General features: G+C 44.8%; 1 protein-coding gene across 3 annotated transcripts in view; it reads right to left on the reverse strand.

The window, feature by feature from the left end:
* UNC13B (unc-13 homolog B) overlaps window positions 1-27,357 on the reverse strand; it is a 214,242-nt gene that overhangs the window by 8,115 nt on the left and 178,770 nt on the right. For all 3 annotated transcript variants that reach the window (XM_032635442.1, XM_032635443.1, XM_032635441.1), the window contains 16 exons: window positions 26,986-27,064; window positions 24,722-24,796; window positions 24,009-24,228; window positions 21,313-21,540; window positions 20,527-20,668; window positions 18,391-18,560; window positions 17,823-17,938; window positions 17,313-17,476; window positions 14,600-14,750; window positions 13,096-13,164; window positions 11,585-11,674; window positions 11,095-11,223; window positions 5,554-5,681; window positions 4,826-4,911; window positions 436-562; window positions 206-302 (listed from right to left, as the gene is read on the reverse strand). In XM_032635442.1, the coding sequence (XP_032491333.1) occupies window positions 206-302; window positions 436-562; window positions 4,826-4,911; window positions 5,554-5,681; window positions 11,095-11,223; window positions 11,585-11,674; window positions 13,096-13,164; window positions 14,600-14,750; window positions 17,313-17,476; window positions 17,823-17,938; window positions 18,391-18,560; window positions 20,527-20,668; window positions 21,313-21,540; window positions 24,009-24,228; window positions 24,722-24,796; window positions 26,986-27,064 (2,071 nt within the window). The remainder of the gene's footprint in view (window positions 1-205; window positions 303-435; window positions 563-4,825; window positions 4,912-5,553; window positions 5,682-11,094; window positions 11,224-11,584; window positions 11,675-13,095; window positions 13,165-14,599; window positions 14,751-17,312; window positions 17,477-17,822; window positions 17,939-18,390; window positions 18,561-20,526; window positions 20,669-21,312; window positions 21,541-24,008; window positions 24,229-24,721; window positions 24,797-26,985; window positions 27,065-27,357) is intronic.

Consider the following 27,357-nt stretch of genomic DNA (forward strand, 5'->3'; position numbering starts at 1 on the left):
ACACAGGGTCATCTTCAGCTGCTACCTTTTCCCAAGTCTGTAAGGTTCTAAAGGGCTCTCTGCCCAGCAGGGGTGGCTCAGCGGCCCTCGACAGCCCTCCTTACGGACTCCACAAGCCATCCTGGTTGAGCCCAGGAACTTCTGCTGATAGCTAATTGCTGGGAGACCTGGCCTGACCCCTGTGAAGCCCAAGCCCCCGACTTACCCCATCCTTCTTATCTCGTTCCAAGGCCCCACGCAGAAATTCCAGGGACACATCCTCATTCTCATCCAGCCACTGTAGGACAAACTGCTCAAACCACCTGCAGCCAGGCAGGAAAATTGGGGGTTGGAGCTAGTGATTGGCATATACCATGTACCTGACTGTAAGGATACTGGCCTTGTCCAATCCCTAAGCGCCCCTCTTCCCTCTGCAGCCCCCACATGATGACTCACGCTGGGTACTCAGGCACCTGCCCCTGGAGGGCAGGCAGATCCCGCATGTATTCATTGTGGAGCCACTTCACCTTGAAGTGCAGGTTCATGTAGTCAGCACTCTTACACAGCCGGTCTTTCTCATGCTCTAGTGGTAGGGAGGAAGGCTGGGTCAGGTCCTGGCAGTAGAGGCCATGGTTCCTGAGCTTTCCCAAGGCAGCAGATCTAGTCAGGTGGCTCTATCAAATGTCTGAGAACAAGGGTGACTCCCAAGCACCTCCTCACAGCCACCTCCCTCTAACAGTGGGTACTCTGCTAAAAGCCTGGCCCAAATCTTTCTTTAGAGACTAAGCCAGACACCCAGATAAGGCCCACAGTCTTCCTGTGCTGGCTTTTGGAAGTGCAAGTGAGGTACTGGCCTCTGGTGAAGGAGAGGAGAAAAGGATGTAGGTGCTAAGGCTGATTAGTGGGGAAACTGCCCAGGACTGGAGAGACATGACGGTTTTCCAGGGCTTTTCTAATCCTGGTACCTGAGCCATTTCCTCAGATGGATTTAAATGAGATGAGCAGTCGTATATGACATAAATGGGTCACTGACAACCACACAGACACAGGGAAAACCAAAATGGGCCTGAGCTGACAGAACGAGCAGTTGAGCAGCCATGGTGTAACAGAATCTTGAAGTAAACTGAAGGGTCCCAGAGCAGAGCTGGGACACTGAAAAATGAACTCTCAAAGAAGTATGCAAACAAGTCAGTTTGGAAACACAGCCAGATGAAAGGGCCATCCTGCTACAGAAAATGGCATGCTTATGGACTTGAAAGGTTATATAGCTGAATCTGCAGAGCCTTCTGGGAAATCTAGGATAAAGATCACCCACAGCTTGCCCAGAGAGTCTGGCACTGGCCACACCCACAGGCTTTCTTCATTTACTCCCTTTAGAGATGAAGCATTAGTTTGAACAATAAAAAGCATTAGTTTGAACAGTTTGAACAAATGTGTGCTTACATATAACAATGGTGAAAGCAAGCAAACTGGGGAGAGTACTGAGCAACAGAGAAGGGAAGATCATTGTCCTTGGAACTCTACTGCTCAACTCAGAGGTGCCATGGGTGATGCTCCTCCATGTCAAGGCAGAAGAGCCAGTCTGGGGCAGCTGGCCCTTGTGAATTAGTACAGCAGACACTCAAGGAGGAAACGGGAACCCGGGATTCAGCCTCAAAAGGCTCCCTTGTTCCAGGAATTTCATCTCCTGGCATTGTAGGCAGCACCATCTCAACCCAAAGTTGCATTTGCAGTCTCTTCTATGAAGCAGTGAGCAAGAGAAGAGGAAACAGCAGTAAGACTAGAGGTAAAGGGACAACAACCAAAAGTTCTTACCACCCAGAAAGAGGACTTTTCGTATACGAATGACAGTGGATGCTTGTGACAGAGCAGAGACACCAATGAGCAATAAAGAAAGTGAAAAAATCAGGGACATCAGAGAGACTCTCTCAGGGCTTGCCCCTTCGCTCCCACCCTGCTGTCCTTAAACCAGGCCAAGAACCTAGAAATGTGAAAAGGTACCAGCAGAAGGGCCCTTCCTCCTTCCTGTTCAACAACCCACTAGAAGTGAAGCAATGCTGCTCCATCACTCCAGAGCTCCCTAACCGCTTTCTTCTAGGGACCTTCAAGTTACTGTATTTACAGAGAATTCTCACTTCCTCTGTCAATCCATCATCTGTACTCTGGTCCAAAACCCCAATTTCTAATTAACTTCTGTGGTACAAAAACACTGGGCACACTTTAAACTATTCTAATAGTAAGACTCCCATGGAGTCATGCTCCAGTAGTCGCTTGAGGTTGATGACGGTGGGGTGTGGTGATCAGGGCTTGGTTAACCTGTCAAAAGGGGCAGAAGGGTATCTAAACCTTCTCCTGCCCGTGACTGCCACAATCCTCCCTCCATTCATCTTTCATCCTTGGAGAGTTCTTTCAACCTCATGATTTCAACTTTCCAGCTTGCTGATATCTCCCTGGTTCTGGTAATGTCTATACAAGGATTTGATGGAACATTTCACTTTGCCTGGGTTTAACTCCAGTCACCACCTTTTGCCATTTTAACATCTCCAGCTGAAGCTGGAGTATACACACTAATCTTACCCTCTTGTTCAATGCTGAGCATCATCCTCCAGTCTTCCTTCTTCCTCTTTATTTACATCCAATTAACTCACCAATCGCTGTTGATTTCATCTCCAAAACTCCTCCGGAATTTATCCATTTCTTTCTAGTTACACTTTTACCTGTCTAGGTCTCATCACCACCTTCGCTAACATGCATTACCACAATAATCTCCAAGCTGGTCTTTCCTCCTCCAACCTATTCTCCATACTGTAGCCAGAGTGAGTGGCCTTTCTATATTAAAAATCTAGTTACGTTAATCCCTTTCTTAACATGGGATTGTTGTTCAGTGCCTCTCAACTGCCCCAGGGTAGAGTCCAAAATCCTAAACATGGCTTAAAACCTCCTGTATGATCTAGCTCTGTCCTACTTCTCTATCTTCACCTCTCCTCTCTTCCCCTACACTCTAAAGTGCTAGTCACACTGAACTACTGCTTCCAGTTCCCCAAGCATACCAGCTCTGTCTAGACCCCAGGTCTCTGAACATACTGTATCCTCTGCCTAAAATGCCTGTCTCTCCCTTCCCTGTCACTAATGCCCTCCCTCCCCACCAGCTAAGTTTTATCATCCTTCAGGTGTCAGTTTGTACATCACCTCCTCCAGAAAGCCTTCCCAGGTGCTCCTCCCAGGTCCAGGTTACATGGGTCTCCTCTCAGCACCCTATGCTTATTCCTTTAGTAGCACTTTAAAACTTTGAATTGTAACTGCCAGTTTATAGGTCTGTTGTCTTGACTGATCTGGGAGCTTCTCAAGGGCTGGGGCTATGCCTCATTCATCTCAACTAGCACAGTGCGTAGCCCAAAGAAAATACTCAATATGCCTGGTGAATGGGGTGGGGATTTACTGCAAAGGGGCATGAAGAAACTTTCTGTTTATATTTTAATTGGGACAGTAGTTACACAGGTGTACTTATTTGTCAAAACTCATCAAATTGTACTCTTAAAGTGTTTTTATTTTATTGTATGTATATTACACCTCAATAAAGTTGACTTTAAAAATACTGGGTGAATGATAGCGTTTTCACAGTTGGAGTCAACACTATCCTTTTATTAAACAGGTCTCCCTTTCTCTTGCCCTCCACCATTCTGACAATCACTAAGCCCTGTTACAACTTCCTTCCAATGTCTATCAAATCGCATTCTTCCTCTAATTCCTCTGCTCTAATCCCAGCCCCATCCGCTCAGCCCTAAATGATTACACTATCTGTACTCTGCTTCCAGTCTCTCCCTGTTCCATCTGCCCCTGTTCTCCATTGAGGTAAAATCTTATAAAAATACTACTTTGTTAACATTGCATCTCTGCTCATCAGCCTTTAATAAATGCCAGGCAGTATGCTAAGTATGTCACATACATCTCAGTTACTTCATTAGCTCAATGAAATAGATGCTATCATCACTCCCATTTTATAGATGAGAAAATGGGAGCTCACAAAAGTTAAGTAGCTCAGTCTAAGAACACACTGTTGAGTAGGTGGTTAAACTGAGATTTGAAACCAGGTCAACATTAGTTCTTTCTCTCGAAGCAGTTCAAACCTTTTGTGTTTGTTTCAAACATATATATGTTTATTTATATATAAACATATATATGTTTTAACATATATAAACAGACAGGAAATGCAGCTAAATAAGTGAGCACAGATGGGTATAAATGGGAAGGTCTGATACAGGTAGGGAGTGATATCTTTGTGGACCAAAGTGGGAAATGAATAAAAGAATAAGCTGAATGAACAAGATGAGTACTAATTGGTCTGTGACCCTGTTCTATAGGAGAAGTGAGGGAAGAAGTATCTTTCTGGCTTTGTCACACCAATCCAGAACAACTTTCAAGGAAAGTCAGGCCAGGCAGTCTACAGCATGAGAAAATAATCCTTACCTATCTATGTATTTAAGGTTCTGAGATTCTGTAAAACTGTAACGGTAAGTTTCATAAGACCATTCTCTAGCGAGCGGGCCACTTGAGAACACCCAGCATGGGAAGGGTTGATCTCTGGGCTGGGCAAGTTTTAAATAGGCACTTGCTCTAAAGCTGGAAGGAGGAACCTACATCCACACAGCAATTTCCATTATTCCTTTGGCTGAAGCTTTGCCTACCCAGCGCTTCCTGAGGCCTATCACCCACCATGCCTAAAATCACTCTAGTTTCTCACTGTATTATTCACCCAGAATTTGTAGTTGTCTGGGAGAAGAAAGGGACGGCAAACAAGGTGCTTGGACTAGGGGTCTGCAGCCCATTGCCTTGGGCACACCCTTACCCTCCAGTGCATATTTCATGTCTTGGGCAAAGAGTTGCCACATCACTTCTGCGCTGACTTTTCCCACATTCAACTCCTGAGGAAACCTGGATGATGGAAGAAGCCACAGTCAGAGAACATGGCAAGAGCTATTTGATTTGATTGCTTCCAAGGCTAACATGCCTAGTTCTTGGAGGTCAGATCGAAGAGAGGAGAAGCCTAGGAAACAGGGCTACTAGGCTCAAACTGCAGAAAAGGGACCCAGGGGCCAGTGGTAGGACAAGTGGGGGCAGAGGATCCCCTCAGGCAAGGGGGCCCTAGGGGAGATGATGCCTAGAAGGCAGGGAATTGTGGCCAAGAGGAGAAGTGTTGAGGTTGGAAGACAGGCCCAGGCTAAATAAGCAGGAGGAGAAAGGGCAAGGAGGTGGGTATAGGAAGGCCCACTTTATTCATAGCAGACAGACACATACACACATGCTCTCTGGATCCCCTGGGACTCCTATGGCAGCCATTCCCAGAGGTCTCTCACTCAAGGGAGGTTGGCTCAGTCTGGGCAGGGCCCCCCATTATGTTTCCACACCTGTCTCCAGAAACAGTTACCCAGACAGATACAAGGGACAGAGGGACAGATGGACGAACAGGAGGAAGAGGTGGCACTGCAAACACATAGAGATAGGAAAGAAAGAGGCTGTTAGACAGATGGACAAACAAACCACTAAACAGATAGGGCCAAGTGAGGTGATACTTACTGGTTCAAAACGAGTGTGTAGGAATTCTTATCTTCCTCTATGATTGACACAACAAGCGTGATGAGTTTGGGCCAGAAATCCAGGTTCCTAATGCTGGGCCCTTGTTCCTCTGGAGGTAGCTCCTGATTCTTGTTCCCAAGGAGATGGTGATAGACAGTGAGAGTCAGAGTAGAATATGGAGAGTCTTCCTGTCTCTCTTCCCCACTCCATGCCCCTTCCTTGAGAATCAGGGACCCTTCGTCTCCTACAGCCTGTCTTCCACAAGACCACACCTGTTCTAGCAGAGGGGTGACCACTGGGAGGTCTTTGGACATGAAGAGTCTGTCCTTGAGAACTTCTCTCCCCAGCTCCAGGGCACTGTTCTGACAAGTTCGGTCAGGCATAAAGATGCCTGTCTCCCTTCCTCCTTCTCCCAGTACCTATGGATATAGTGACTTCTTGGCTGAAGTATGCAGCCTCTCCAGTCTAAGTAGGTCTAGTTCCATGTGACCCCCACTGGAAGTCCTTCTCTTCTAGTGATGGCCCTCCTCTAATATCACCCCCTGCCCCACCACACACATGTACATCTCAACTCTGAAAAGCTCCTTCAAGTTCTGCAGGAGCTACGTAACAGACCTAGCATGCAGGTTGGCCCAGCCTTCAGTGAAGCAAAACTTCCCTTAACTTCCCTGAATGTTATTAGGGGGAAGAATTGCATCTAGAAAGTTATTTGCTTAGCTGGAAAAGAAAAGACCGTGGAGAGCCAAGAATACTCAATGGGGAAAGGATAGTCTCTTCAATAAATGGTAATGGGAAAACTGGATATTCACAGGGAAAAGAATGAAATTGGACCCCTATCTCAAACCACCACAAAAATTAACTCAGAATGGATTAAGGACTTAAATGTAAGACCTGAAACCATAAAACTCCTAGAAAAAAACATAGGGAAAAAGCTCATTGATATTGGTCTTGGCAATGATTTTTTGGATATGACAACAAAAGCAAAAATCAGTAAGTGGGACTACATCAAACTAAAAGGTTTCTACACAGCAAAAGAAACAATCAACAAAATAAAAAGACTACCTACAGAATGGTGGAAAATATTTGTAAACTATGTATCTGAAAAGGGGTTAATTTCCAAAATATTAACATATAAGGAACTCATACAACTCAATAGCAAAAAAAAATTTGATTAAAAAATGGGCAGAGGACTTAGACATTTATCCAAAGGAAATATACAAATGCCCAACAAGTATATGGAGAGATGTTTAACATCACCAATCATCAGGGAAATGCAAATCAATACCCCAATGAGATAACATACCTGTTAGAATAGCTATTATCAAAAAGAGAAGAGAGGGACTTCTCTGGTGGCACAGTGGTTAAGAATCCTCCTGCCAATGCAGGGGACATGGATTTGAGCCCTGGTCCAGGAAGATCCCACGTGCCATGAAGCAACTAAGCCCGTGTGCCACAACTACTGAGCCTGCACTCTAGAGCTCGTGAGCCACAACTACTGATCCCTCATGACACAACTACTGAAGCCTGTGCGCCTAGAGCCCATGCTCCACAACAAGAGAAGCCACTGCAATGAGAAGCCCGCGCACCACAACGAAGAGCAGCCCCCACTTGCTGCAACTAGAGAAAGCCCGCGTGCAGCAACGAAGACCCAACGCAGCCAAAGATAAATAAATAATTTTTGTAGAAAAGAAGAGATAAATGCTGGCGAGGATGTAGAGAAAAGGGATCCCTGGTGCACTGTTGGTGCGAATATAAGTTGGTATAGCTACTACCAAGAACACTATGGAGGTTCCTCAAAAACTTAAAAATATCACTACCATATGATCAAGCAATCCCACGTCTAGGTATATATCCAAAGGAAATGAAACCACTATCCTGAAGAGATGCCTGTACTCCCATGTTCATTGCTGCATTATTCACAATAGACGAGACATGTAAATGACCTAAGCGTTCGTTGATAGAGGAATGGGGAAAGAAAATGTGGCACATAGATACAGTGAAATATTATTCAGTCATAAAAAAGAAGGAAACCCCACCATTTGTGACAACACGGATGAACCTGAAGGGCATTATGCTAAGTGAAATAAGTCAGACAGCGAAAGACATATACTATATGATCTCACTTACATGTGGAATCTGAAAATATCAAACTCATAGAAACAGAGAGGAGAAGGTTGTTGCCAGAGGCTGAGGGGGTGCAGGAAATGGGGAGATGTTGGTCAAAGGGTACAAACTTTCAATTACAAGATGAATTAAGTTCCAGGAATCACAGGTACAGCATGATGACTATAGGTAACAATATATACTGTACTGTATACTTGAAAGATGCTATGAGAATAAAGCTTTAATGTTCTTACCATAACAGAAACAAAATGGTATTTATGTGAGTGAAGGATGTGTTAACTAACCTTATTGTAGTAGATGTTTCACAATATACACGTGTATCAAATCAACACATTGTATGCCTTAAACTTACACAATATTATATAACAATTATATCTCAATAAAGCTGGGAAAAAAGAAAGAAAAGGCCTTGGCTGGGAAGAAACAAAGGAATACAATAGTGGATGGCAAATCCCAGATAGGACAAGTAAAGGTCACCACTGAAAGACTGGAATGGACATTATTTCCCACTGAGATAAGAGCAAAATTGGAACTGCCCAGGAGCACAGGAATAGGGCTTCTACGTAGGATGCCATATATCATCACAAATCTCCACAGTCCTTAATAAACCTGCATTACCAGGAAATTACTAGAAACCAGGACAGAATCCACATTTGGTTGATTCTGCCTCCTTAATATCACTGAAATACATCTTTTCCTTTTACTTGGCTCAGGCTCTTATCATTCAAGGATCTCCTAACTGGTCTTTGATCGTCAATCCAATCCTTCTACCACTCAGTTGTCAGTGATCTTTCTGGAAGGAATCTCATAGTGTTTACTCATCCACCCTTCAAAAAAGGTCCAGCTCCATAGCTTGAAATAAAGGTCCTTCCGAATACAGCCTCTCTCTCAACCTCATACCTAACCACTCCCTTCTGTTGCAGCCATCACCACACCACTACCACCAATTATTTGGTGCTTACTATATGCCAGGGACTCTGCTAAGAACTCTGCATGAATTGTCTCATTTAATCCTCATAACAACTCCATTGGTAGAAATTATTATCACCTTCATTTTACAGATGAGGAGACTGAAGGACAGTGAGGTTCCATGACTTGACCAAGGTCATGTAGCTATAAACAGCAGAACCAAGATTTGACCCCAGACAGCTGAACTCTAAAGCCTGACACTGTAACTGGCATAATTAAATTGCTTATACTCCTTCGAATTAATAAACTCATTTACAATTCTGTGTCTCCAAACATTCCGTTTCCTCTATACGGTATCCCCCTCCACCCCAGCCCCTTTCTTTAGCTAATTCATACTCATTGCTCAAAATTTATGTTGAGCTCTACCTTTTCCGAGAAGTATTCCCTGACACCCCTGGTCTGGTTAGATGCCTCTCTCTGGGCTCCCAGAGCACCCTCTGTGAACCTCTCATATAGATGTAACAAACAACTACAACTACAATAAAATATAGTAAAAATAAAATAACAAAAACCAATAAATGTAGTAACTTGCCCCCACCTTCACCAAACAATGAGCTCCCCCAAAGCAGAAATGTGTCTTAATCATCTTTACATCCCTAGTGCTCGACCTGTTAAAAGAATGGATAGATGAATGAGCCACTGAATGAGCTACTGAAGGTCAGCAGAGGGAAATAAAAGATACCAAGGGTTTACTTCAGTACAAATAATGAATAATGAGAAAATGAGAGTGAGAGAAAGTAAAAAACAGCAAAATACAAAGGCTAAAGAAAGTCCCTGAATGGTTTGTAAGGTCTCTTTCAAAGTCCAGGTTCATCTCATGCTAGGGAATAGAGACCAAATATTCAGACAGACCGCTGCATACTTGAAAGATAAAAGCTGAGAACAGTGTCTTTCCCCTACCAGAGAGAATCCACAGATGGATGACAGAGCCTCAAGTGTGGCAAGCTAAACAAAGACCCCAGGAAAACCTCCCATGGACTTCAGAACCAGTGGGAGGTTTTACAGGCCTAAAAAGGAGAAAGTTGTGGGACTTGCCTGGTAACGCAGTGGTTAAGAAGCCGCCTGCCAATGCAGAGGATACAGGTTCGAGCCCTGGTCTGGTAAGATCCCACATGCCACGGAGCAATAAAGCCCGTGTGCCACAACTACTGAGCCTGTGCTCTAGAGCCTGTGAGCCACAACTACTGAGCCTGAGCCACAACTACTGAGCCCGTGAGTCACAATTACTGAAGCCCGCGTGCCTAGAGCCCATGCTCCGCAACAAGAGAAGCCATCACAATGAGAAGCCCGCACACCACAACGAAGACCCAACGCAGCCAAAAACAAATAAAGGAGGAAGTTGTAAAGATAGTACCTGAACAAAAAGCAAATTTGACAATGCAAAGGGGGAGTATGAACAAGATTTTAGTCTTTACTAAGGCGCTCCTGGGAAGAATTACAAATTGGATGTCTTCACCAAAGGGTAAATGTCCCAGAGATTTAGGTTGTCCTCCCATCATTTGCTATCCAAATCCTACTGCCTTTCAAGGTCTATCTCAAATACCCTTGTTTTATGTAGCTTTTCCCAATATCTCATCAAGAGTGACTTCTTCCTCCTTCAAATTTATCTTTCAAGTCCCTTCTAACAGACTTTGGTTGGAGTTATACATATGCTTCTGTGACTGTGAACTAACTGAAGGAGCACTATGCTTCCTCAGAGCTGGCCTAGAACAAACATTCAACACTTATTTGTTGGACTGAAGGGAATCTACTCTACAAATGTGTGCTCAGCAAGACATTCCTAAAATATCAACTGTAACTGAGTAATTAGACCCAGAAGGAAGTCCTGGCTTTGAAATAAGACAAAAAAGGATACCACTGGAAGGATTTAGAAAAACATACAAAGTCACCAGGTACTGAGTTAAGATGCCAGCCTAAACCAGATGAAGTAGCTCAGCCTCCCAGAAGGACAGGGTTAGCCTTGATAGTCAGCTAATGAGTATGTCTCAGAAGACCATGCAGTGCAGAGAAAAGTGGTCAGAGGGAAAAGTTAAACATCCACAAGCCAGTAGCTTAGATCTCAGGGGAAGGGAGCCTGGAACATAGAGGGGTTCACATGAGTCAGAATAAAATTAACCTTGGGGGAAACCAAAGACTCTGGGAAGGACTAAGAATTCACCTACTCACCCCCTGAACTGTGCTCAAATGTAGGTCACTTTTCTTCAATACCAAAGTAAAACTTATTGTTGCCACTTCTGTTCAACTCAGTTATGTCACATCTTGTCCAGTGATTCCTGTCCATCCACAAATGTCTCACGTGGTCTAGATGGTCCCCACTCCACAATTCACTCACTCTCTAGAACATCAAGGACTTTATCCTGAGCTCCCTTCCACCAGGACCACAGCAAAGGGAAGCTGAGGCTCCAAGAATGACTGACAGTTGGCCCCACCTGATCCCGAACCTCTTACCAGCTGGTACTGGCGGCTGTACAAGTCATGGCAGTTGTTGAAGATATACTCATATGTTGAATTCAAACAGGCTTTCACACAATCCTTTACCACCTGGCTGGCTCTTGGAGGGCTCTGCAGTTCTTGCACCTGCCAATTAATAAAAAATTGGAGTTATACATATGCTTATGTGACTGTGAGAGTCCTGCTCACCTGAGTGGTCTCTCCTCCTAGAACTGCCCCCAAATTATTCCAGATTCCTTCATCCCTCTGTAGGTCCCTGGACCTTGCCCTGGGATGAAATTGTCAGGACAGCTGATGGGGAGAACTGCCTAGCCCAACCTCCTTGACCCATGGTCTTCTTAGAAGTAACTCAGGAACAGATACATGGAAATGTGGGCTTAAAGGTGATAAATCCTATAGCCTTTGACTATGCCCAGTGATTCTTATTCTCCATGACCCTGTGGCCAGGTCCCCAGCCTAGCACTGCCCAGCCCAGTTCATCTCTTACCTTCATTCTGAAGAAAGTAATGCTGGTCAGCAAATCCACTGTGGACTTTAAGTCCTGAAGTCGCTCAGGGCTCCCAGCAGGGAAATTATTCTATTGCCAATCAAGCAAATGTAAGAAAGGAACAGAAGAATATGAAAGCCTTCCCTGCCAAAAGCAATGAAATCAGAAGCTTCCCTAAGTGCTACCCATTGGGATCTTCCCTAGTTGAGAGAAACAAAAAAGCTGTAAGACCACAGGTCTCCCTCTCTTTTCCACAGACACAGGGCCTTGCCAAAAGCAGGGGTTAATAATCCCCAGCCCAGAAAGCAACACATCCTACCCCCAACCCTACTTCTACTTCCCATGCAATGTGTGAGCATTTGCACAAATGAACATACACACACACACACACACACACACACACACACACACACATTTTTCTTGGGTGAAGATTCTTACACCCAAACAGTGAGTTCTTCAAAAGTTACAATCTAACTGCATATCCTGGAATATAAGTGGAGCCATGCTACAGACCAGACTGGGATCCAAGACATGTACTTTCTGTATAGTGGATCCCAGTTACTCCACCATTCTGGAGCCAGCAGATGGCAAAGCTCTGAGCAGAACTGCTCTTGGAGTGAGTTCCTTAGGATCTTTCCACCATGCCTCACTTCATTCTCCTTGGCAGGAGTTTTAGGAGGAAGCTGCCAAAGAAAGCTTAGGGATGATGCTGTGCCACTCTCCATTTTAAGGGTTGTTTTTTAAAACCTTCAAATGGCTACTTATATGCCAGATACAAGATATACAGTCAACTCTCCATTATTCGTGCAAAGGGAGGGCACTGAAAGTGCAGATAATTAAAATCTCACTTCTTTTTGACTCTGAGATTGTTTTTATACTTACTTTTTAATGTGGATATATTGCCTGTTCTGGAAATTCACGACACTTTAAAGCAAGTAATGAAGTCATTCTAAGAAGGCCTAACTTAGAAAGAATGGAAAAACTGCCCATTTCCCTGTCCTGTCCTAGGCACCCACCTTCCTACTACATCTATTTCCTCCCTTCATTCTAGAAATGGACATGACATCTGCTACAAATTACTTGCCCAAGCCAAGATACTCTCTCTCCCCTTAGCCAGATTCTCACACCTCTCCTGGAAAATGAGGAGAATATGGAAAGATGCAATAAGGAAATATAATTATCTAATTTTTAAAGGGGCCTTTCTGGAAGAGATTATCCTTAGGAAACTCCTTGATGAATATGTCATCAGAGAGTTTGGTAGAGTGACATGAGTGGGGTTAGAAAGCCAACTATCTATAAAAAGCAGCCACACCTGCTACTATTTACACACTGCATGGTCCTTGGAGTTTGAAGAACCACAGGTGTCAGTGACGTTGGCCGTATATGTGGATGTGATGACAAAGACCAATTTTCTTTGCCTTCCATCTTTATAGTCATGATTGGTCCACAGTCTCTCTAGACTGATCTTGATACTACCCTTTGTCCCACCCCACAGCCATGTCTTCACTCACCCTGTATGTAGAGAGGTCAATCCTCAGTGAGTTGTGCAGTTGGTCCAGTAGTTTTACAAATCTCTCTTTCTGAGGGTGATAAACAAATAATGAGGAACAGAAATAATCTATTTCCAAGCTCTCTAGACTGTAGCAAAAAAAGAACCATCTCTGGGTGAGAGGGAGACACTGAGCTGGGGACATACCCTGTCCCATATTTGCCCATGAGGAGAACAACAAACCATGCAAAAGAGAAATGGGATAGGTCTTTCCTGTTCCATCTCTTAGCACTTAAACTGGGGAATCTTCTCACACTGGCAAGAGGAAAGCAAGTCTCTGGGAGGGGAAACAGCTTTCTATACAAATCAAGAAGAGATGACCAGTGCATCTCCATCCCTTTGGGACTCTAACTCATCTTAGTCTGATAAAAGGAAACTCTAAACACATTCTCCAACTTGTTCCTGTGTCTGTGGTGTCCTAACTTATCTTGGAATAGCTCTTAACAGTTAAACAGACACAGCCTAGCAGTGACGACAGGAGAGAGAAATAGTGATGCATCTGGAAGGTGATCAGGGAGACACAAGGGGATTTCTCTTTAAACCACATTCCATATCATTTCCCTTAGTTTATACTTTTAAAATGTTAAAATAAATAACAAATACTATTTAATAGCTTATTTTTATAGAAAAGGTATAATTAAATGTGGAATCATGTTCCTGTAAGCTGTTGGTGCAGCACTCCTAGAACTCACATATTGATAATATTATATATAGCATTAGATATTAGTTAAGTCAATACATAATGTGGAGAGACAGAATGGAACAGATATTTGACTGGCTTAATCAATGATACTAATTCATCTACAGAAAGACTATCAACAACATCAAAAAAGTGGTCAGTACCAAGAAAAAGGGCTCAGAGACCCAGTAGATTTGGGAGTATCAGTAATTTTATCCCTAAAGAGGTAATATTTGTGGTGAGTCTGATATATACCATCCAGTTTACACTGAACTTATGTCAGGTGACATTATGAACAATGATTCAACTTCACAAGTACCTTAACAACAGGAAAGGGCATACCCTGGATCAGGAAAACTGTCCAGACACTAGAAAAGGGACAGGCTCAGGTGTGCAACTGGTATTCTTGCTTAGACATCAGTCTCATATGAACTTAAGTGGTATGAATCCATCACAGAGAGACTGAATAATATTAAGAAGGTTGCTTTGTGAACCTGCAGGACTGAGGAACATGGTGATTCAACCAAGTTGTTGGCCCAGAGAGGTTCTCCCTGAGCACTGGTAGTGCCACAGCCCACAAACCACAGTGGTGCTATTTCACCTTTTCTCACTTATCCATGTCTGAGGAGAGTCTACTAGTATAGTCTAACTACCCATAAGGAAATAAGTTCATTATCCAGGTGGCAACTATCTGAATTTCAGGCATATCAGCTCTGCAGTACTGACTAAAAAATCAAACTTTGTTAACTGATAACAATCAGGTTACATGTTTTTACGTCACACTCACCCCAAAGTTGGAGGCTGCAAAACGATCAGACGCAGAGACATTGGTGGAGGCGGTTGTGTGGGCATAGTAGGCATTGATGTTGGCCAGTAAGGTGCTCATCACTGCTGGCACACCAGGACACATGTACTTGGATGACAAACATGCAAAGTGCCTGAAAAACAGCACCTTCAGCCTCAAAGGCTCTTCAGGGTTTGCAGCAAAGGTCAAGTAATCAAAAGATCTCACTCATGTGTATGAAGCTTCCGATCACCTTGGCATACAAGGATTTTCATAATTTACTCACTCAAATATACATCAATGAACGTGTACTATGTGCCACGCCTGGCACTAAGGGCCAGAATCCAAAGAGGTGACATTCTGGCAGAGAAAGCAGGTGTTAGAAAGTAAGTCAATAACCGAAGGCATGCTATGCAAAAATTCTGTGGACACACACAGGAAGATCACCTAAATTAGAATGGCTGGGGGCTAGAAGGGATTAGAAAAAGGATTCCCAAAGAAGAGATGGTTGAAACAAGTCTTAAAGGATTAGTAAGAATCAATCAAATGCAGAAGTGTGCAGGCAAAGGGAAACTGTATTGCAAAAACAAATATACTTATGGAGAGTCATTCATTTGGAAAACCTCACTCATGGCTACTGTTCAGGTGTTTGATAAAGGAATACTACGAAATGCAAGAGGAGAAGTAGACAGAGAACAGATAACAAAGGAGTTTATCCTAGATGCTATAGTAAGTTTTTAAACAAAGGCATACTGTGATCAGATTAGTCTTTCAGAAAGGTCACTTTGAAGGTAAAAATTAGAAACGAGAACTTGGAGAGAGATAAGACTAAGAGAGAAAGACCAATTGAAGAGTTACTGCAATCACTCAGAAAAGAAGCAATGAAGCACTAAATGGAACAGAGAAATGGTTAAGGGCACAGACCCTAGAGCCAGACTTTGGGTTTGAGTCTCAGCTCCAGCACTCAGTGACCTTGGATAAATTACTTCAACTTCTTCATGCTTCAGTCTTTTTATCTATAAAATGGGAATAATAATGATATGGGTATTAAATGAGTTAACATTCATAAATTACTTAGACCAGTGCCTGGCACATAAGGAAATGGTACATAGGAGCTGTTGTTGTTGCTGTTATTATTATTATTACTGAGCTATAGCAATACTGATAGATTAAAAACATATTTAGGAGTAGAATCTAGAGGTTTTAGAGACTGATTGAATGGTGGTAGTATGAAAGAAATGTTTAGGCTGACTCCTAAATTTCTGTTTCGATAACTGTGTAATAAATTGTTCCATTTACTAAAATAGGGAATATACGAAGAACAGATTTGGTGGAGATAATGTTGATTTGGATTTTGGTCATGTTGAGTTTGCAGTGCCTATGAGAATAGCCAGGAAGCAAATGAAAATGGATCTGAAACTCAGGAAAAGGTCTGGTCTGGAGAAAGAGATCTGGGAGTCCTAAACTCAGAAGTAGTGACTAGGTCATAGGCTTGAATGAGCTCATCCAGGGAGAGTGAACAGAGTAAGAATGGCAGAGGGCCCATTCTCCAACCTCAATCCTCGACATGTTTCTTCCATCTAAACTAAACTTCTTGTAATTCTTTGAATAGTCTATGCTCTGTTGCATCTTAGCATCCCTGCACATGCCCTACCAGAAATACCCTTCCTCCTTTTCCGTATTTCAAGTGTCAACTCTTCAACAGCTTTCTTCAAAGCCCTCCCCTAATATTTAGATGCTCTCATAATACACTGTGATTACTTCTACTATAGCACTTATTATATTATATTGTAATTGTTTGTTTACTGGTCTGTCTCTTCTGCTAGACTGAGTTCCCCAAGCACAGAGACCCCATCTTATTCATCTTTGTGTTCTCAGCATGTGGCACAACGTATGACACACAGAAGGAACTAAGTAGAAGTTTGTAGAATAAATGAAGCACAGCCAGGGCACTAGCTACCCTCTGCTTACCTAGTGCTGCTTCCTGTGCAGCTTCCTAGTGCTGCTTCTAATGGCAGCCTTTCCAATACACAGACTACACCTCTTCTCATAGTAGGTGGGAATTTCTTTTATAGGAGTCTTGGTCAACTGCAGACACAGCTGCTTTCCCTACAGTTCAGTGCTTTTTCCGACTCCCAGGCCAGTTTATGAAAGCTTGTCTGTCACACACATATACCTGAGCACACATACCCTGTCTGCTCAGGCCTGTGATGTTTGGGCAAGTCTGTCCTTGTATACCCTCCCATGCCCTTTTCTCTTCCTACCTGTGAACTCCAGGGTAGACAGACTAATACCTTCCCCCTGAGTTACTGAAAAACACACTCCTTTTTTTTTTTTTTTTTTGCGGTAAGTGGGCCTCTCACTGCTGTGGCCTCTCCCGTTGTGGAGCACAGGCTCCAGACACGCAGGCTCAGTGGCCATGGCTCACGGGCCCAGCCACTCCGTGGCATGTGGGATCTTCCCGGACCGGGGCACGAACCCGCGTCCCCTGCATCGGCAGGCGGACTCTCAACCACTGTGCCACCAGGGAAACGCAACACACTCCTTTTATACATATACTCTCTTTGCACAGATCCACCCTACCCAGCTCAGAGAGGAAAGCAATGAATCACTGCATACTACCCCACTGAAGACCTATCCACTCTGTCAGTGTACCTCCATTGTTAGCTACTCCAAAGGTTAGCAGCCATTTCCTACAGCCCCAGGGGAGCCTTACGTCATAGCCTGATATATGGACTCGATGCCATAGCGCATGGCAAATTCATCCACAATTTCTTGGGCAGTCTCATCAAAGTACACCTTCCATGCATCGTCTCCTCGAGCCTCAGGGATGTGGACTCCTCCACTGCCCTGAATGTCTGTGAGGTAATGGAAGAGGTTCTGTAGAAGACAGAGTAAAATATATATTGATATTAAAGAGTTAAATATATGTTGGAGAAAAAAAATACCTGCTGGTAAAGACCAGGGGAATGTGAATAGGATTCTATAGAAATTCTGTCCTTCAAGTCATTGCTCAGTAACTCCTGTGGCCCCAGTAGGCTGTTCTCACATTAGTGAAAGAGAACTGAGGCTGGGACTGTTATATGGGCTGTCCAGGGTAGCACAGTGAGCCAAGAACAAAATAAAAATAGGCTCCAGATCTTCAACCATCTAGCAATCCTACTTATTGTCAAAGGCCCCTCCCAGCACTGCTTTCTGGCATCCCATCTACCAAGAGCTGGCTCACCTCATGGAGACACGTATACTGCACATGATACGGGGCTACCTTCTCCTCCCCCTTGATCTCCACATTGATTTGTAGTCGGATAGCCCCTGAGACGGCTGATTTGTCTGTCCTCTTCTCTAGGAAGGAAGGAAGACTGGAGATTGACACCAATGCAACTGCAGACAGCATAGACAGCCCCCAACCTGGCTTAACCCAAGGAAAAGGAGGCACTGACCCAAGTGTTCACCTAATAGGTGAATTAATTTCAGTGACCATATAGTCCACAAATACCCCAGAACTGGCCGGGTGGGAGAAAAGAAGTGCCCAAGGGACTAAAGGCATTAGGGCTGAGTATGAAGATAAAAAGACCTTCTGAAATCTGGAAACTGTCCAGCCAGAGTGAGTTCCAGACACCCCCACTCCTCTGTCCCCCATCTCTATGCACGGTCGGTTCTCTGCAGGGAAGGCAAGGCTCTGTATAGAGGTGTGCTTTGGGGACTGAGTGGTGGTTTTGGTAGATAGGAGTTTCCCCAGGTTCCCCATTCATGCTCTCCCTTCCCAGAAACTTTCTCTGGTCCTGCTTCCTCACCCAAGTTGTACCAGACGTCCATCTCGCCACTCAGTGTTCGAACCTCAATGATGGTTTGGCCAAGGAAATCATCAGACTCTCGCTTTAGCCGCTGCTTTACTCTTGACTTGATGTCATCATCCTCATCCCACACACGTACCTTAATGCGGTCAGAAGAGTTGTGGCACTCACTGTGAAAGAATTAGGAAGGCTCTGTTACGAAGAGACCCAGGAGCCCCTACTCTTATTACTTCCAATTCCCTCCCAAAGCTCTATCAGCTGCACTTGAGGCCCTGCAGAGGAAGAGAAGGAGTCAAAGAACAGTGGTACTCAAGTCCCAAGTGAGTCAGGCTATCCCAGCAAATGGCTCTTCATTCCTTAGCTTGGGTAGCTTTCTACATACCATTATCCAGTCCTTATTGCCCTGGGACAAAAGCGAGGAGGGGAGGAGTAATTAGGGACAATTCTGATTTCCTATCAGCTAGCTGTACCAACAAAACCAACAGAAAACAGCCAGACAGATGCCGCAGAGCCCTAGGAAGCAGCTGCTAGTTGCCTCCCCAGAATCCTATATGAAGTCCATAAAGGTGTTAAATGTTCATGGTAAGTCCATCTGGTCATATATGCTTTAGCTTTCTACCTAACACCCCCATCTATCTAAGAATATGCTTGGTGAATTTCTATCATTCTTTAATATCCACTTGAATTATCGTTTCCTCCATGGTGTTTGCTTTGGAGGAGGTAGTTTGCCCAGGTTCCTCCCTCACTCTCTTCTTCCCCAGCAGTTGCTTTCTGGATCCCTGTTGCCTTATCCAAAAGTTGTACTTGGCAGAATCTGCTGCTCCTTACCCTATGTTCTCATAATATCTTTGCACATTCCATTAAAATATTATAGTATAGCTACTGGTCTTCTGAAAAATAATAGACAAATCATCAATCAGCCTCTTGAAGCCAGGGATGTCTTATACATTTTTCGATACACAACATCATGTATAGTGTCTTATACAGAATACAAATTGCTTGCTAAATGATAAAAGTGGGCAAAATTGACTATAGAGCCAATTCATTTAGAATTAATCATAGGTAATATTCAAGCAGGAACCATTCAGCTTCTTGAAAAACAAGTGCTCCCCCCAGTAACTATTGTCTCTGGATTAGAGACTGATTTTATAGGCCCCAATCCCTTTCCCCAATCCCCTTCCAAGGAGCCAACAGAAAAAGGTCTCTACATAAGCTGCCTGCTTGGCTGATTCAAACTCCTGGCCCTGGGCTTCCCTGGTGGCGCAGTGGTTGAGAGTCCGCCTGCCGATGCAGGGGACACGGGTTCGTGCCCCGGTCTGGGAAGATCCCACATGCCGCTGAGCGCCTAGGCCCGTGAGCCATGGCCGCTAAGCCTGCGCGTCCGGAGCCTGTGCTCCGCAACGGGAGAGGCCACAACAGTGAGAGGCCCGTGTACTGCAAAAAAAAAAAACAAAAAACCCCACAAAGTCCTGGTCCTAGGCATTAGGGGGTGTGACAAAGCATCTGGATTCACCAGACATTAGTCCAAGTCCTCGGCTAGAGCTTGCCATTTTTCAACAACCAGCCCTCATTGTCATACGAAATAGTCTATAAAAAAGTGAGATAATGAATAAAGTAGCAGGGAGTGGAAGCTGAGGCAGAACGAAAAGCAGGGCCCTTAAGGAAAATGGAAAATTCTCCAAATCCCAGGTTTCCATCTTTAAGCCAGAATTATCCAGTTGTAGGACAGAGATGTTCCCTCCCCACTCCCTAGAAGAGCCTAACCCTTCTTAGGCAGGATGGCAGGGCTGGAAGATACACGGTTGGGTGGGCAGTCCCTGGTTCTGTCACACAGCAGTAGTACAATAAAATCTTTCTAGCACTAGAAAAAGCAGCATGTGACGCCCAAAGCCCCCTTTAAGAGCCCTAGTTAAGACAGGGCTTGGGTACAGTAACCCTGATACAATAGTCTATGAGAAGAAACCCAGAGAAAGAATAGCTGCTACCCAATTGAAGCATGTGAGAAATGGGTTTTCTCCACTGCCTCTGACCCATCTCTCTTAGAGCCCAAGCCCAGAACAATGAGATTTAATGCTGCTCCCAAAACATACACATTTAATGCTGCTCCCAGGTAAGACAAAGCCCACTATGACTTACAAATGGAACTTCTCCTCCCAGACAGGATTCAGGTTCCCAAAAATGGTCTTGGTACGCTTCTTGGTTTTGCCCACTTGCACAGTCACATAAGGGTCACTGGATCCTGTCTTGTCCTTGGCTTGTAGGCCCTGGGCACACACCACTGCAACCCAAATGCACATAGAAGGAGACTTCAGAGTACACTCCAGAAGTCATAAGCCCTCCAAAGTACGACTCATATTTCCCATCTTAGAGCAGCCTCTATCTGCTCCTTGCACAGGAGCAGATTTTCTCACTCCTCCACATCTATCCTTAGCCCTAAGCCACGAGCCTTTCCTTCAAAGCCTAGCCCAAGAATCCTACCTCCCCACTGGAGCCCTAACTGACCACTTACCCCTACACTTACCCCAACAGGTCCTTATCTGTTCTGATACATGCTTGCTTCAGCCATATCCACCCAGTTAGTAAATCACTGGTTAACTATTCACTAATCTCCTGCCTGTCCCCTTACCCCCACCCTCCCCGCTCTTATAATATCAAACTGTTAACCAAGTCTGTAACATCAGACTGTTACCAAATCCTGGTATTATCATTCGTATTGCTTGCAGGTGCCAGTCTTGCCTCTCCCAGCACCCCCTGGCATCAGAGTCTAGGAGAGGAGCAGTGATGAATAATGAGGCCCTCCCTCTTCCTTCATTCTGTGCTCCTTCTCCCCAGCCCCTACTCCCTCACACTCAGGATGCTTCTTCCCCAGGCTCCTCCCCATAGCCAAGGCCCTCCTGTCCTCTCAAACTCTGGCCTGCTCACCAGTTATGGTAATCTTGGCCGACCATTTGGAGGTGCCATCCAGCACACTCTGCTTCACTGTTTTCATCTGCTGCACATGGGCAACTTTGCTCACATTGAAGACATCCCGGATAACTTCAAAGATCTCCGGCTTATTCCGCTCTCGGATCTTCATGCGGTCCTTCATGGCCATGATAATGTTCTGTGTCCGGTCCTCCGCTCCATGTTTAGAGCTCTTTTCTGCAGCCCCTGAAGAATGGCCAGAGACAGAAAGTAGGGTAACCAACAGGCCACCTACCAGACCAAGGATCAGGCTGAAGAATGGGGCCTGGGAGAGGTCACTGAGCCGTGGGTAAAGCTTAGGAAGACACTGGTATGTCTCTGGGAAAAGTTGATCTCTGTGGGGCCTGCTAGAGTTTAATGCCTAGCTAGTGGAGTTTAAAATGCAACTCAAAGAGTAGCAAAAAGTTGATCATCGTTATGGGGGTGTATTATTCTATTCTCTCTATTTAGATATATGTTGAGTTTTTCATCAAAAAAGAAAAAAAAATATGTAGCTCAGTCTGCACTTGGCTTTGTCTTTCTTCCATCTGCATGCTTGTTGAGAGATACCCTCCAAGTCTAAGGCCAAAATATCAAAATGGGTATCCCAGTTATCAAGGAGGGGTTGTGGATTGGCACAACAACTCCACCAATCTCATCCGAATGCCAAGCCACGATACAGATCTCAGAATTCGTCACAGCACATAGCTGGGTTCTGCCCCATAGCTCCAGTGTCTTTAATCTCAGAAAATAGTGTGGTATGGTGAGAAAAGTATGGCCTTTGGTATCAGACAGACTTGAGTTCAAATCCTGACTCCACTACTCCCTGCTGGGTAAGTAGGCTTCTTCTAAGAGAAGAAAGTGTCACTTATCTCTCAGGATTTGTAATAAGCATTATATTAGATAGCATATATAAAGCATCTAGCCCAGTGCCTGCCATCTAGCACTGGGCTAGATGCTTTATTTATTGAGTAATAAACAGTCCCTATTATTGTTACCATCATTATTATCCTGGCAAGGCCAAGGGTCTTTTTCACCAGCCATGACCCCAGCCAGCTCATCTCAAAGGTCAGTAAGCTTCCTCTGCTGTCCTAAGGATTATGGCAGAACAAAGACTCCTCCAGTGTATTTCACCAACCAGGCTTCTCAGGGCAGAGGACCCATCCTTCCTTTATTGACCCTGCAGACTGGCTCTTAACCTCTCTCCAGTCTCCAAAGTCTTAGGCCTTAACTACAAAACTTGGAGCAAAGGACAAAGGTCAACATCTGCATCTTAACCCCGGGAGAATGGAAAGCAGGTTTTCTGTCCAGTGAAGCCTACAGAAGGGCATTTAATTCCACTCTGTGCTTCACAGAAGCCTTAGTCAGAAGATATTTTCTGATAAATGAAAAATGACCTGGGCTGCATCCTACTCTTGCCATTTAGCATATCCCATGCAATGCTATTTACCTGGACCGGGACCTCTGAAAGGCTCTTAAAGGGAAGATGGACACCCTGGCTACAGAGCACCATTTCAGAGGCTTCCAGCAAACAGCCTATGCAGCCAGTTGCTAGTTCTTGCAATTAAAGCAGGCGTCTGCTGGCACCTGTGCTTGTCACCCCTCATGATGGATTTGGGCAAAGTCATCACCAGCACCCAACTTCTGCTATGTTCTGCCTGTCTCTTCATGTCTACTATAGCCATGCCACTGGCACCAATCTAGCGTTCTTCAAAGAAAGACATTTTAAGTCAACAATTCCTTGAGGCTTCTTCCTGGGCCCCTTTTATGTCACATATCTTTCCTTGGGACAATGAACTGCTTGTGAGTCTAAACACAACCTTCCTTTCTCCTACCACAATCCTTGAAGTTTTCATTGCTATGGCTTGGCTCTGAGTAACACCTGAAGACCTGGAGGGGCAAGAAAATACATTTCCACATCCCACATCCCCTACCCCTGCTCTTCCTGGGGTCTAGCTATAGCAGTGCAAGCCCAGCAGGAGTGGAGCAAGGAGATAAGAACTTAGAGTGCTACCACCTCCTGTGACAGAGACTTGTTGCTTTTCCTGCTCCTGTTTTCCCCATTCTATGATGGCAGCACAAGTCACATATTTAGCAAGGGCCATGGGAGCCTGGCACATTCTCCATCTGGATCTCTGCCTAATCCATTTGAAACTTCTGTTCTTGGCACTGTTGTCTAAATGCTCCAACTATAATCAAGGAATAAATTTCAGCTTCCCTGAGTCCTAGGGTCTAGACCTCAGGAGGTTCCTCTATGAGGCCTAGAACCTCACAGAACTCTCTCTTCTCATTAGTTTTAAACATGCTCTAGTCACTTGGGCTGATTAAACATGCTCTAGTCATTTGGGCAATATGGCCACCATAGTGTGTACAATACTCAAGCATAGCCTCTGGGATCATGTGAATCCTAGAAGGGATTTTTATCTCCATCAGAGGACCACAGAAAGCTCAACGGATTTTTCCTAAAGGTGCTTAAGAGAGTGCTACAAGACCTGTTATTTGGAATGGCAATGTCTCTTGACTTAGGACCCTACTTTCTCTAAAAAGGAAAGAACTTCAGAATCAGGTAGAATAGAGGGATGATGTCCCAGCCACCCTAGCTCTTTGTTGTCAGACTATTTTGGAGAGGCCCTGCTGCCCATGTTTCCCACCCATCACCCCACAGGGAGACTCACGCTGCAGGCAGTCGGCATTGAGCAGGTCCTGGCACTTCTCGTGACACTTGACTCCACACTCGCTGCAGCGCATGCCCTGCCGGGCAATGCCCCAGAGCAGGCCTTCACACTCATAGCAGTAGGTTGGGGTAGTGGCCGTCCAGACCTCAAAGTTGTGGGGTGTGGTGCACGAGATGGGATAGATTAAGGCCTGCAGGGTTTTCTTATACACATGGGATTTCTGAAAGACATATATCCCATCACCCACCAGCAACTTCAGTTCTCTGCTGGGAGATACCAGAACTAAGACCCTTGCAGGGCTCTCAAGACCCCGGTTTCTCCTCCGGCAATTGAGGAGATGCTTTAGCTTGGCCCAGCCCACAGCCCAGCCTGGCAGAAAGAAGCCCTCCACATCATGTGCTCCTGGTCATCCAAGATAGGTCTGACCTGAATGCTGGGCCTGAGCCTTGTCCCAGTATTCAGGCTTTTTTAGAGAAACAAAGGGAACTAGGCTTACCATAAAACCCTGACATTGGTGGTCACATACTCCAACGTGAGATTAAGGTTTACTCCTGGTCTGGACCCTTGCCTCGGGGAGCAGTGTAGAAAACTTGATGCTATCTGTTTCATTAACAGAGTGTGCCCAACACTTTTGAATTCCCGGTAAGTTTGGCTACAGAGATGTTCACTGGACCATAGGCCAGTGGACTCTTGAAAGCCCATGGGTCACTTACCAGCTCTTCATCCTTGAGAGAGGTGCGTGTAGCCATTGCAGAAGTAATTCCCGCCTTCCGGGACTGGACCAATGACTGTGAGAGAAGACTTGCTGTCAGCCCTGGCTACTATCAAGGGCTAGGCAAAGTCCTGGGGAGGGAGTTTCAGTGACCAAAGCTATTTGATGATAACTCACTATGTTCTCTCTATTTTTACTGTCATTCACAGGGGATTGCCATGGATAATAGGTAATAAGAAGCTGAGGTTAATATCCAAATCCAAGGCCCTAAGGGACTGTTCTAACAATGACAGAACAGCACTTCTCTCAGGGTACCTATCATCCAAAGAGTTTTTTGGTATCTGACCCCACAGAAACTCCTTGTTTAAAGGAAGGCAAAGGAAAATGAAAAGATTAGAATTACAGTCCAAAACAGGTCATGAAGAATAGGATAGACACACAACTCTGACAGAGTCACAGTCAAGAACCATCACTGGGAACTATGATTCTGTACTATATCCTCTATTCTCTGGTACCACCCCCTGCCCACACAACCCCAGGAAGCTGTGGAGGCCAAAAACCCAAAAAAGCAGGGCACTTGAGAGGGAAAGGGGCAATGTAGCCTCACTGAAATCAAGCAGGGTAGGGGGTTAAATGTGACAGCTATGATGTCCTGCTAGCCAGGCTCTTATATAGAGAGGCCCACGAATCTGCCAAGCCCAAGCTTCAGGGACAGCCCCTGGAGAGGCACATAGTTTCCCTAAAGCAGGGGACACTAGGCAGACAGAAGTCACTGTATCAGCCTAAGCGGGCAGAACAGTTAGGATGTGCCCAGGTGCTTGGGATATGGACTCTTATAAAGCACAGAAAGGGGCTCTGGAGACACTTACCATAGCCTGTGCAGAGGAGAGCAGAGAAAGGAACAACATGATGTTAAAGCCCCACAAGGGCATGAAAGCTTTCAGAGACAACTGAGAGGTTTCTTCCCTATAGTCCAAAGTAGGAAACATGTCCCAACCCCCTCTGCCTCTATCCACTAAAAACTGTCTTCAACCCAGACAGCTGACCAGGGCCCAAGGCCTAGAAGGCGAGTTGTGCCATAATGCAAAATATGGGCAAGGTTAAAAGACAGAGGAGGGGAAACAAGAAGTGAATGAGATACTGCTATCCAATCAGTTAAACAAAAAACAGCTGGTGAGCAAGGAGGGAGAAGACGAGAAAAAGTAGGAAGAAAAGAAAGGAAGAAGAGAAAAAAGAGGAGATGAAAGACAATGAAAATAAAGAAGAGATGACATCCGAATTTATCTTCATCCAACCAGCTTGATGAAGAGTTGGTGGGAAAAGAGGTGCATTAGAAAGAAGGAAAAAGGGAAAGATATACAAATAGCAGGGGGAAGAAGAAGGAAAGAAAGAAATGATGAAGAGAAAATGGCAGAGGATACTTCTACTCAGTCAATTAAGTAGGGAGAAACTGGTGGAGAAAAAAGAGCACAGTATGGAGGAAAAATCAAAAAAGGAGTGGATAGAAAAAACAAAATAGACTGAATAGGGAGAAAAAAAGAAGAAAATAGGAGTAGAAAATGGTAATAAGAAAAAGGGTTCAAGTCTTACTGAACATCTGGCTCTGGGACTCTGAGATGACCTGGGTACCACTCTACCCCCCACTACTCACTAAACTACAGAAAATTCCTTGAGCTGATTCTGCCTTAGGAGGTATGAGCCCACATAGGAGCTTCTGGTCATGCTGGAGGTCTGAGATCAGCTTTAATTCCTAAGCCTGTTTCAATTCAACTCCACAAATTGTTATCACTACCTCCCAATGCTAGACACAAGGGTACAGAGATAGTCTAGAAAACCTATGCCTTGGGAGACTTCACTTGACCTCCAAGAAGGAGTCACATTTGTCATGCCCATCACACACGAATTTCAATTATCTAGGTCAGGACCAGAGGAAGTTTCCATTACAGGTCATCAGAGAAGGCCATAGAGATACCTAGAGGAGATGGATAACTAGAAGATGACCCTGGAGCCCACCTTTGAGGGTCCAAGCTATAAATGTTCTAGTAGGAGCTTCAGCTAATGAAGAACCTGGGGCTCTGACAAGGGAGTGAGGTAATGTAAGGTCCTACTGAAGCCATCACTAAGTCTCAGTAAAGCTTTAAATGATTGATCATCAGACTAATACTTGTCACTAAAGGCCCCACTTCCAGTCCTGAAAGCTTGCCAAGTCCCAATGGGGGATATCCCAAGGCTACAGCCTAAGCCTTCACAAGAGTCCTTACTCACCAGATCGCTGACAAGCGGCAATGGCTTCTTTCTGCGTAGATCTGGCATGCTGTCAATGCCATAGAGCCCTCCAGCTGGCCTGAGGAGAGAAGAAAATATATCAGTACCTTTAGTCTCACCTTGAGTTACTGGCAGGTTCAATGTTCCATCCTCCTTGCTCATCTTCTCCTCAGAGGAAGATGAACTGACCTCTACCGTGTGCCTTTAAGAGGGGTAAGGAGGACAGAAAGTGAGTGAAATAAAGCCATGGGATGACAAACAATGGAATCTGCTCTCAGTGTCTCCTTCTGAGGTTTTAGCCAAGGATTGAGAGCTCTTTTATCCCACTGTGCCAGTCCAAGGCTCCTTTGTTTATTTGAAGGCCCTTGTGCT

Source organism: Phocoena sinus, chromosome 6 (assembly GCF_008692025.1).
Source record: "Phocoena sinus isolate mPhoSin1 chromosome 6, mPhoSin1.pri, whole genome shotgun sequence".
NCBI lineage: Eukaryota > Metazoa > Chordata > Mammalia > Artiodactyla > Phocoenidae > Phocoena > Phocoena sinus.